Source organism: Sorex araneus, chromosome 2, assembly GCF_027595985.1.
Source record: "Sorex araneus isolate mSorAra2 chromosome 2, mSorAra2.pri, whole genome shotgun sequence".
NCBI classification, from domain to species: domain Eukaryota; kingdom Metazoa; phylum Chordata; class Mammalia; order Eulipotyphla; family Soricidae; genus Sorex; species Sorex araneus.
In genome coordinates, this window is record NC_073303.1 from 258,656,536 (window position 1) to 258,669,000 (window position 12,465).

The window sequence follows — 12,465 nt, forward strand, 5'->3', positions numbered from 1 at the left end:
CAGTTGTACAATCTGGTCCGTAGAAGGAGGAATTAGGAACAAAGAGATTCATTGCCAGCTGCACAAACTACTTGCACAACTCTGGGCAAAAAAAAAGAAGAAAAGAAAATATAATAAGAACCCTCGGGGGTGGTTGTCAGGATTAAATAGTACAGGTGTGGAGTCTTTAAGACAAAGCTTAAAGGTCTACTTTATTCATCGAATGAACTTTTTATAATAAAATCAGTTGTGGTTTTTGTTTTCAGTGTAAACACTATGTGCACTGAGCTGAGAGTTTTGCAGGTGCTGTCTTATTTAATTCTCTCAGATATCTCTAGGGGACTGGGGATGTCGTCCCCTCCTCTTTACATACGCCAGAATTCACCTCAGAGAGGTTGAATATAACCAAGGTCTCAAAGTTAACCCAGAATCAAAACCTGCCCAGTCTTGGGCACGCTGTATGCACCCTTCCCACATACCCCCAACAGGAAACGGAGCACACGGTGTCAATCAAACCTTAGTGCGGGCCTCAGGAACATGGGGGGGCGAGGGAGGGGTTGCTGACCCCAAAACAAGTTGGAATAAAGGGAGGTAGGTACTGTTGGGAAAGCGTACTCTGAATCCTGGTATGTGTGGCTGGAGAGAGAGTCCAGCACCAGAAGTAAGTCCTTAGCACTGCGGGGTGTGGCTCAAAACATAAGAAAGAAAGAAAGAAAGAAAGAAAGAAAGAAAGAAAGAAAGAAAGAAAGAAAGAAAGAAAGAAAGAAAGAAAGAAAGAAAGAAAGAAAGAAAGAAAGAAAGAAAGAAAGAAAGAAAGAAAGGAAGGAGAGAGAAAAGAGAGAGAGAAAGAAAGAGAGAAAGAAAGAAAGAAAGAAAGAAAGAAAGAAAGAAAGAAAGAAAGAAAGAAAGAAAGAAAGAAAGAAAGAAAGAAAGAAGAGAGAAAAGAGAGAGAGAAAGAAAGAAAGAAAGAGAGAGAGAGAAAAGAAAGAGAGAGAAAGGAAAGAGAGATAGAAAGAAAGAAAGAAAGAAAGAAAGAAAGAAAGAAAGAAAGAAAGAAAGAAAGAAAGAAAGAAAGAAAGAAAGAAAGAAAGAAAGAAAGAAAGAAAGAAAGAAAGAAAGAAAGAAAGAAAGAAAGAAAGAGAGAGAGTTGGCCTATGTGGAAGGTTTTATAGGAACACAAAGCAGGATGAAAACTGGTCCTTCCCAGAATAGCAAGTCGGGATCACCGGAGCTGGAGACGCCTAAACTCCGAGGTGCAGCCTCGTAGCTCTGCCTCCTGCTCGAGCCGCCTTGCTGTCTCTGCTAATTGGGACATAAATTAGCAACAGAGATGCCTGTTGACCATCCCTCTCCACCTCACAGCTCTCTGGTTATGAGTAAGGACTGGGGATGGGGGGAGAAGAGGGATACCAATTTCAAATTCAGGTTAGTTTAGTCCTAGGTTATTAATAGCCTTAATTGGGACCGTACAAGCAGTCCTATTTTGGGCTGAAGTCTTCTAAGTGCTGTGATAGACAGCAAGGAGTAGCACTTGTGAGTCGATCCAGATGTCTGCCCCCACACCGCATCCTCCCACGGCCTGTGAACATCTCTGGCGCCTCGGCTCTAGAAAGCTCAGGCGCGTCCGGTCCACAGAGACGGCAGGGCTCACCTGGCTGCTCTGCCTCGCTGCTCGTCCCTGTGTTTTCCCGGCACGTCAGCAGGTGTGAGTGCCCCGCTGGACCCTCGCCTCAGCCCCCAAGCTCCTCCCGGGCGTGCTGTCTCAGTCATGTCCCCAACCCTGATCTTACCGTTGAAGAAATCAGAACTCGGACGGTGACATCACTTTTCCGAGGTCAGCTACAACAAGCAGGGAGGCAGAGGTCCTGACACTGCATCCCCCGCCCCCATGGGGCCAGAACAACAGCCCAGATACACAAGGACACCCAGGACATATGTGTGGGGTTTTTTCTGAGTGAAAAATAAACAAGGCTTCAGGAATTCACTGACAAATCCTGAATTTTATAGCAAATAAAATGGAAACCTGCAAAGATTAAATGGCTTTGTCCAAAGATCATCTGTTCTTCTTCTAAAACCAATTTCCTTATTAAGAGTATAACGCGCCCATTATTTTTTTATCATCGTCTTCTCGTGTTAAGCTCCGTTAGAGCTGATGTATCTTCCCAGTTGTTCTCAGTAGAGGTGCTTTCCAGTAGGAAAGCAGATATTCACCACTTAGAGAGGAGGAAGCCCCTAAGCACTGCCTTGCACGGGGCCAGGAAATTTGGCTCAAAGCAAGAATGTGTGAACTAGAACCACAGAATAACTGCAGTGGTAACAAGGACTGAGAGGGGGCAGGTTCCCTCTTCCATCCGCTTTCATCGTTTCCATTGCTGTCTATGATGATGGACCCCCCCTACTCCATCATGCTCCCCAGACACACACACACACACACACACACACACACACACACGCACACGCACACACAAATCTTGTGTATGCATCTAACAGTCAAGGTCTGAGTTCCAGCTCCACCAGTTGGTGACTGTAGGACTTTGAGAAAATCCATGGAGAGCCTGACCTGACACTTCAGAATGAAATCGTTTTGCAAGACCAGCAGTGAGGGCTCCTTGGGAGCCAGCCATGCTGCAAAGCCCCGCGTGGCTCGGGATGTGCTTCTGAGCCCTTGCTTCCTCTCCCAGGGCTCCTGGCAGGAGCCACTGCCACTCTCTTGTTGACAGATATGTTTCTCCAGGTATGGGGTGTCGTTTCCAAATCTGACACTTTTAAAACTAACCTGGAGTATACTTTCGGGGCTGCAGCGACAGTACAGCGAGTAGGAGGCTTGCCCTGCACACGTCTGACCCCAGGTTCAATCCCCGGCATCCCGCATGGTCCCCCATGCACCACCAGGAGTGATCCCTGAGCACAGAGCCCTGAGCACCGCCCAAGACAAAACAAAACTGCTAGAGAGGATATTTAATAATTCCCGCTGATAAGTAAAAGGCTTATCCAAGCTGGACATACAGGATGTCTGATCAGTGGACAGAGATTAATTGGTCAATTATTATGCCCGAGCATATTTTATAACTTCTCTTTCTCAAAGGATTTTAGATTTGAATTTATAATAAAGGGTCATTAAACCACATTTAAAGGCTAATTGTAAGTATATAATATTAGCAACATTTTTTTCGCCTTCTGCATAATTCATGAGGCTTTGAGCATTGTATCTCTCATTAAGTATGTGGTTATATTCCTTGCTTCCATATATCTTTAGCAGCTGTTGTTGGACATTTTCCCTTTACTATATAATTTCAACCACTTTACGGAAATTGGTCTATCCTGATTGTCCACCAAAATAAATGCATTAACAATGACGTGTGGCAACTAGATTGTATTATCTGTAGTAATTGCCTCTTTTAAATAAAACATACAAATCTTTCCTATTTTACAAAACAAAACAAAAAGTGGCTTAACCATTGAGTCATTGAGGACTCCTGGGGTCAGCATTCACCCTGTGCATTTTCCTCTGCTAGAAGAAATAATTCAAGAAGAGAAAGGACCCCTCTCTGAGGTTGCCTCCTGGGCCTGGCGTTTAAGCGGGTCCTCCTTTGTATGCTGTCTCTCTTCCTCTTGAATTCCGCCCTTTCCTCGCAAACCAGCTCCCTCCTGCTCACTCTCCCAAGCCCACACTGTCCAGCCGTCCATCGCAAGTGTCTTATGAATTCAGTCACAAGTTGCCTGCATGTATATGGCTCAAAACCATTCCTTCTCACAATTTATGTTCTTCTCACATCTAAAACTTGGGTGACATAATGGGTTAAAAACATACCTTCAATAAATTTACATACTCCTGGCTCATATAGTAAGAACTTAAAAGCTATTACCTATTATTTTTATAGTTCTACTAAGTAATCTGTAATTATTCTGCTATTACGAGCACAATTCAGCGATAATCCCCTAATTCTAACAGAGTTCCATTTCTTCTTGCATTTGAATCATGACTTATTTTAAAAGCAGAAGCAAAACTTTCGAAAGTTTCCTGAGATAACCTTTGTGCTAAGGTTTTCTTGAGCATTTTCTCATTTAATGGGGAGTTCATGTTCTCCCATTTTGCAGATGAGGAAAAGAGAGGCATGGCGAGTTGGATGGACTTGAACAGAGTGATGTATTTGTTAACAGAGAGAGTGTGGTCTTGAAACCAGGCCAGCCTCTTGCCAGAGACTCCTGAAGACTAAATTCTCTATAGGGGACTATGTCTTCTGTCACTTGGTATGCCTAAGGAGAAATAACAGAAATGGTTTCAGAGGCAGTCTACTATATCATCACATCATTACAGCAGGCCTCTATGATGAATTATCATGCCATTTAATAGGTGGAGAGTCTGAAACTCAACTAGCTTATAGTAGGAGAGCCGCAATTTAGATTTCAGTGATGTAACGAAGCAAAGCCAGTTCTCTTAACCACTATGATAAATACTATCTAAGCTATGTCTAAGCTGTGTTAGAGTTCTGTGCTGAATTCGATCACTAAAAGAAAGATAATATGAAAAAGAGGAAAGATAAAAATTCCTATGGCCCATTTATTGCACTTTTGGGGCTTACCCAAAGCATACAAAGACTCTTATTTTAAGAGATAGACACACTCCTATATTCGAGCCAAGAGCTGGGAGCATTCTATATACCCACTGACAGATGGGTGGGGAAAGAAGAGAGGGTGCCACAGACCCATGGGACATACTCCTCAGCTATTAACAAGGATGAAACTACCATTTGCAACATGGGTGGATCTGGTGGATGTCCTGTTTACTTGAACAGGCCAGATGGAGAAAGACAAACACCATCCCATTTCACTCCTGTGGTATATAGAGAAACAAAACAGATGAAACAAAGACAAAATTGAAAATATTTGGATCGTAAAAAGTTAATGGTTAGCAGGAGGGAAGAGGGAAAGGGGGGTTATACATTATAACAAAGGTGTCAGTTGTTTTGTGAAAGACAGAACTGGATCTCTAGTTTTGAAGGCAGTGGGCTATATACAGATAATGATTTATAATCACATACACCTGAAATTTATGTTATAATGCAGTGTTGTTGCAACTAAAAAATAAATTGGTGCTAAACATGAAAAGAAGCAACTCTCTCACCCCTGTTTCCCTCCCCCCTTGCCACACACGCACACACACACATACACACACACAGACACACACACACACACACACACACACAATTAAGGCTTCTTTTCTAGTCCCAAAGATGCAGAGAACAGATTGGTGGCCATCGGGCAGGGAGCTGGGTGATGAGAATCAAGAGGCACAAATTTCCAGTTACACATTCAATATAGAATCCATGAGCGATATTATAATACTGCAAATTTCGCGACTTTCTAAGAACAGATGGGAAATAGACTTTCTGTGATGATCAGTTAAAATGTCGAATTATTATGTTGTATCAACTAACAAAGGTTCTATGTAGACTTTGTGTCAATTAAAAAACAACCCCCCCCCCTGCTGTTGAGATGTCTGACTTGATCCCTCTCCCCCGTAGATGGACCCCCACGAGAACATCTTACTGAGCACCCTTGAGATAAAGAACGAAATGGCCACGTCGGAGGCAGTGATGGGACTGGGCGACCCCAGGAGCACCATGCTGGCCTACGATGCCTCCAACATCCAGTACCGGAAAGCCGGCTTGCCCAGGCATAGTTTTGGCCGGAACGCCCTGGAACGACACGTGGCCCAAAAGAAAAGCCGCCTGCGGAGACGTGCCTCCCAGCTGAAAATCACCATCCCCGACTTGACTGATGTGAATGCCATCGATCGGTGGTCCCGCATATTCTTCCCCGTGGTTTTCTCCTTCTTCAACATCGTCTATTGGCTTTATTACGTGAACTAAAATCCGAGCCTTCCGCGGGCAGCAAGGACTCGATTCCTCCTGGCACCAGTTGTACAGCCTGATGTTGGACTTGGAGAGCACCTCCACTCCCGGACAAAAGTGATGCTAAAATACCTTAGTTGCTGGTCTATCCTGTGGTCCATTCCATACCATTTGGGTTGCTTCTGCTCAGTAACGGACACCCTGAGGGCCCCGTGGTTTTCCAGTTCAAATGCAAGCGATTCATACACACGCTGGCGAGATTGGGTCCGAGTGTGCCGCTCCCTGAGCCATGAATGAGCCGCGACACAGAGGGGGGTTGTGGAAAGATAAATTCTTAGAAGGAGCCATAGCATTGTCAGTCTTTTCACTGAGAAGAGACCAGACGCCGCGTGTCGCCATCCCTAGCCCCAGGGTTGGCAGGCTGCTGAGACGGCACGGCACCCTGTATCTGGAACCCTCTGCAATGCCTGGTAGATATGCTGACCGGAGATCAGTCTCAGCTGGAGGAGTAAGATGATAATGGTGCCACTGGGATATCTTTCCAGCTGGATTCTAGAAGGTTCTCGTGTGCTTCCGACCTGATAAGGAGAGTCCAGACAGGAAACCAGTTTGACTAGTCTCAGGAGGCTTGAGCGAGAGAGAACCAACTGTAACGTCTTCCATTGCGATACTTAGAGAAGGGAGACTTCTGAGCATTATCATACATGGTGACCAGTGATTTTTTTTTCTAAAATGTTATTTTCTAGGTGACTTGTAAATAAGAATTAATAGCCCAGAGCCAGTGGAGAACCCAGAAAGGACTACTGAAACAAAATTAAAGCAAACACACAATGTCATCCCTCTCAGTCCCACACAGCTTCCGGCCTAATGTCCAGTAGTCAGTGGGAAAATCAAAGCAAGAGATTTTTTTTTTCCCCAGCCTCACAAACTTTTAAAAACATACACCGTTTTTGTTCTAGTCCATTAAAATGAAACAAAACAAAAACAAAACAAAAACTTCTGTTTTAGTCCATTAAAAGGAAACACAACCACAGAAAAATAATTTAGCACAATTAGAAATCTCTTAGACATGATATTGGCGGAATATTTCAAATATATTGATGTATAGAGCACAGACAAAACACTTCCAGTTATTTCTACAACATTTCCCTATAAATTTTATTTCTGAATTTCGTGGGGGTAGTTTTTAAAAGGATTTACTCATTTCTTTTAAAGACTAATGATTCTTTCCAGTTCTCCTTCCTTCTGAAATTGATTGAATACTTTAAGAAACAAAATACCTTTTTGGAAGGACTGAGAGAGTGAAGTATATATATATTTTTTTCTGATGCAAAATTAAATTCATTTTTAAAGTTTGTCATGACAAACACCATCTCAAAGATTATGTATATAAGTAAAGTCAGTTTGGGGGTTTGTTGGGTTTATTTTATGAGTGTGCTTTTATTATGTCCATTAAAACCCGCCTAACCCAGGAAACAAGGATAACAAAATTCAGAACAACAACAACAAAAAAACCATAAAGCTTGTGAATATTATGAGCCTCAGCTGATATTACAGGAAACGATATGCCCGATAATTGTGACTGAGAAATGTAATTGTTTTAGTTTTATTTTGAATTCTTTTCCTGTACTAATTGGTCCGTGATTGCTCCTTACATGGGCAAGAAGGAGAATATACACTACTTAGTCTCTGTCGATGTGAGGTTCATATTATTTTTTATTATCTTGAAGAAAACTGTGAGTCATTCAGTTTCTCTTAGAGTCTGATCTGGTTGATTGTTTTCTTGGAGGATGACTTTACTCTTGGTTAAACGGCGAGACACTTTAGAGTGATGTCCCTAGTGGGGCAGAGTGGCCTCGGCCAGTGTCTCCTGTGGATTCAGTGTCTGTTTTCTTCCACTGATGAGTCAGCAGCTTTGGATAGGGAGGAGTCCTGTGACTCGATTGTTCCAGCAGCAGCAACAACAAAAAGGAATTAATTTTTCAAATGTGTACCAGGAAGGAATTTTCCCCCCGTCGCCAGCATAGAGAACTCTGGTCCTTATGTGTTTGTTTATACACTTGAACCCCTCTGAGTCTGATGTCTGGGCAGAATCCAGCCAGTGTTCTGTCTCCGTGCTCAGAGGAAAGATTCATCAAGTTTCTCCAGGGACTCCCTCTTAGCCAGTCATTTGGGGGCATCACACTAATCAAAGTGCCTGTCCCTTGTCACCAGGGGGTAAAGCTTGAGCAAACTATATCTGGAAGGAACATATCAAATAACTCAGGTGCACAACTCCCAAATGCCATTCTGGAAAGATTTTTCTAGAGACAACTCAGAGCCCCCCGTCTGAAAGCGGGCTCTTATTTGCAATTGACATAAAAGCCATAACATTCCTTGGTGTTGTCAATTATGGTCACAGCAGAATTCTGATGCACAGGTAAGCTAGAGGAGGGATTTAGACTCAAGTGGAGGAAAGAAGCTTTGCAGTACGCACTTCAAGAGCATATGACCAGGGATTCATTTTTGCTCTCAGTGATAAAGAAGAAAAGCGGGGAGGAGCAAGGATGGAACTTTGGTTCCGATGTCCTAGAGTGAAACCTTTATGTTGGTGTTCAGCAATCAGGTCAGTGGACACAGCTTGCTCACCTGCCCAGAGATAACGAGAGAGAGAATTTCTTCTTAAACACTACTTCTTACTGTAATTGAGTTGGATTGTAGTCTTCTGATTGGCGAAGGGCATTGGAGGGGTGCTAGATCTCAGAAATCTATGATGACAGTCAGCTCGATAGCCAGTTGCTAAATATAAGGACCACTAATGTGTGTTTTGACAATTCTAATAGTCTTACAATCCATTTCTACATATACGTGTTAACCTTTTCTTTTGATCAAGAAATAGCCAGCAATTAAGGTGTTTTCTCATCTCTGTGGAATTTATAGGCAAATTCTGATTCTAAAAATGCACAGTCTAATCGAAGCATTTGATCTCAATCTGTATATATATATTGTACATGACTTCTAGTAGGTATGAAATGCATTTCCAGAATTGAAAACTCCTGCAACCCAATCATGTGTTTGCATAAGGAATGTTATCATTCTTTCGACTGCAATTTAATACCAGGAAAAGACTTAAGCAGAGCCACTAGACCTTCTCCTCATTTCTTCAAAAGCAGTGCTAAGTAAAACTAATAATAAAAAAAAATGGTTTATGAACCAAAAGACTTTACATTCTAGCTTTAGGAACACACACACACACAAAAAAAAAAATTCGTCTGCTTACAAAAAAAAAAAGCACAACACATAGAGAAAGTTCAGTGGAGTGCATAATGAGGAAATGAATCTTGCTTATTTTAAGCAAGACCTGCATTAAATTGGCAACTAAGACAATTTCCATTTTCTAGAGATATTTGTGTTCCAGTTTCACGATGACTTCATACTCAGAACAAAAACAGCAGAACAATCAACAAACAGGTCTTCCAACATATCTACATGTGTATATGTGTGTGTGCACGTGCGTGTGTGTGTGTGTGTGTGTGTGTGTGTGGAGAGAAAGAGATTCATGTAGACATACATGCATATATATGTATCCATATGTTGTGGAGCAAAAGGAATAAGCTAATATGTTGTATTTCCTCCATTAAACCAGTGTAGGGATATTTTTAATCTGGCAACAAACAAGGCGACATATTGAGACGGTAATACAGGGCACTGAACATTTCTCTATCAGCAAATCAATGCCGCGAGTTCTTACCGACCATTGCACAGCCTGATGCTATACTAGTACTGTACCTCGGAGCACCAGAAATTAACTAGTTCTTCATCGCTTGTCCACTTGCTCTCTTTTTTCCACAAAAACAGCATTGTCCATTGGTGATTTTAAAACTGTCTTAAGAAAACAGAAAAATATTTTTAAAAATTCCTCCTAAGAGGAGGACAAAAAAAAAAGAAAAAAAAAAGACAGCACCCCCCTAACACGTCGATTAGGGCCAATACTGTCCATCATAGCAATCATGCCATTTTGCAAAGTGTACAGATATATGTAATGTGAGCGACCATCACTTTCACTGAGCGTGTGTAAATATTGAAACAGATTTCTTACATATTTTTAACTTCTAATTTGTATTTTATGGTAAGGCAACGTGCTAATTCTGTTCATGGCTTAAGTTGGTGTGTTACTGTGTAAATAATTAAACCTGCTGTAAATGAATAGTCAGTAGATACCAATAACTCTTTAATTCTTTTCTGAATTTTTTTTTATTTTTTTACTAAGTGTAGTTACTGCCATGCCCCAGCAGAGTAATTTAAACACCCTTTTGCATAAATGGTTTGGGATCCCAGACAGAAGGGTTTCGATTCTCTAGCTCTCTCTCCCACGGACAGACCCACACACTCACTCACACACAGATACTCTCCTTGCCATCCGAGTAGCCCCACGCATGCCCCCGACGGAAACGCTGGAGTGTCGATGTGGTCACTGTAACAACCAGCAGATGATCGCCTTAGAAATGACAACTGTGAAAAGCAGGAATGATCGTTGGTAAAGAGCTTTTTCTATGCCGGAGTTCAACAAACCAAAGGTTGTAACTTACATCTCAGTTTTCAAAGAGTCAAAGTTTATAAAGATGACATTACAGGGAATAAAAATGCTTAGTATTCATAACTGCATCATAAATTTGTTACATACAATTCATACTAGACTTTTTTTTTTAAGAAGAGAAACAATAGCATTTTATTCTTGGGTAGTATTGTTCCTTTCAACCAAAGATGCTAGAATTATTAAAAAACAGAAAAGGAAAGAAAAAATTTAAAATGTGGGGAAAATGAAAAAAAATAGACACTGCTTCACACCAAAGGCTTAAAATCATTTTCCAAATGCACTAGGACTTGTAATAGTGAGGAACCAATAGAATGCCAACTAAGATTCTGCCCTACAGATAGTTAAGAAAGAAAAAAAAACGCAGTAATCTTAAATATCGCTCAGTGGTTTGGAAATTGAATCGAACATTTCTGTAGATATGTGCAAGATTCTTATATTGATTTTAATTTTTTTTGAGAATTTCTTAGTGATAAATATCCAGAATGATAAAAAAAAAACTTTGTGTTTCGTTTTGTTTTAACTTTGAAAACCAAAAGTCTCTCTCCTGTCACATGTCCGCTGATGTCTGCCCACATGTGTGTTTTGGCACCATCTGAAGTGATCGATGCTTCGTCAGCTTGTATCTTTCCTGTTTCAGTCCAATAATTTGAATTCAACCATGGTTATTTTCAACATAAATAGGAGTTGCAAATAATTACAAGTCCATAACATTTTAAAACCAATTTTATTTGCATGGGTGTTTAAATAGTTCTGTTATGAGTATTGTCCCTGCATAGTTATGAATTGTCTTTTTATAAAAAGTGATATTCTAGTTTCTTCACACTGTAGTGATTATCAGCCTTACTGAGTACCTGGTAGCCTTTCTTAATATGCACATAATGCACATTTTCCAATGGCTAGAAAATGCAAAACACAAGTGGATATCATTGCATCTACTTTCATGTCTTTCTAAAAACAGGACTACTAAAAAATCTCTGGGATACATGAGATAGTAAAAAAAAATGAGGATTATAAATGAGTAGCACATAAGAATTATTTTCTGGAATTTAAACTTAATACAATCAATTTCAGCATGTAAATATAGATTAATGTTGGATAGTGTGTAATTCTTGAACTAAGAAATATAAATAAAACTTAAAAGGATATGTGCTTATCTCTGATTTCATTGGGTTTATAGTTTGTTTTTTAATCTACTCATATGGGTTAGACAGTGGAATCATGGCCTATGTAACAAGTAACGAAAAACTAGGAATTGGGAATTTCCTGTTGGGCAGTCCTCAGCTGAACTTTAATTTGCCACATATTAGGTTTATGACTGTGCCTCTACTTACTTCCCCAAACTCTCCCATTTTCTTATCTGGTGAGTAAACATCCCTCACTGGCACTGGGCTGCTATAAAAATGATGTAACCCCTAAGTGCATAGCACAGTACTAGGGGCATAATAAATGTTATATAAACTGTTCGGGGCCCCAGCTTCTCCCATATCCTAAATGTTCTCTAGTCCAAGAGAATATTTAAAATTTACTATGATGTGTTGGAAGAACTTGTCATTTGTGAATATTGTCATATTTGACATTAGTAGCACTAGACATGCTGGCTTGAAGACAGCATGGTAAACCCTTTACAAAATTAATATCCATTAATATCCATTTAGTTCTTCCTGCAAGGAGAAGAAACGTAAAATCAGGAAGAGTTAAGTACCTTGCCAGTGAGAGCAGAAGAATGCAGATTCCAGCTCAAACTGGACCCATCCCCCATTCCTGAAAAGGGTTTCCTCCTGGTTGTTGCAAGTATGTAACCAGGCTTCTTCAACAATTCGTGTCCGTTTAGGTCGTTTCTCAAGAAACAGTTGCTGAGGGACTGCCATCTGCCAGACCTTTAACTAAACTCACAGTTGAGTTCCTGCTTTCCCTACCCTCTTGTAGTTTATGGGAGCCCTCAAACGTGTGGCAGCTCTCCTGAGGCCAGTGGACCAGCAGGTGACAAGTTTACTGTCTTCCACCCTTCTTGACATTGGTGTGTCCCTGCAGTGCCTCACCGATGCTGTCTGGGGG

The 12,465-nt window shown here is 41.1% G+C and overlaps 1 protein-coding gene across 2 annotated transcripts in view; it reads left to right on the forward strand.

Annotated features, from left to right (window-relative positions):
• The window catches only part of GABRB2 (gamma-aminobutyric acid type A receptor subunit beta2), a 204,964-nt gene extending 193,409 nt beyond the window's left edge, over positions 1 to 11,555 (forward strand). For both annotated transcript variants that reach the window (XM_004611462.2, XM_004611463.2), the window contains one exon: positions 5,505 to 11,555. In XM_004611462.2, the coding sequence (XP_004611519.1) occupies positions 5,505 to 5,852 (348 nt within the window). In that variant the 3' untranslated portion in view covers positions 5,853 to 11,555. The remainder of the gene's footprint in view (positions 1 to 5,504) is intronic.
• Positions 11,556 to 12,465: the final 910 nt, after the last annotated feature.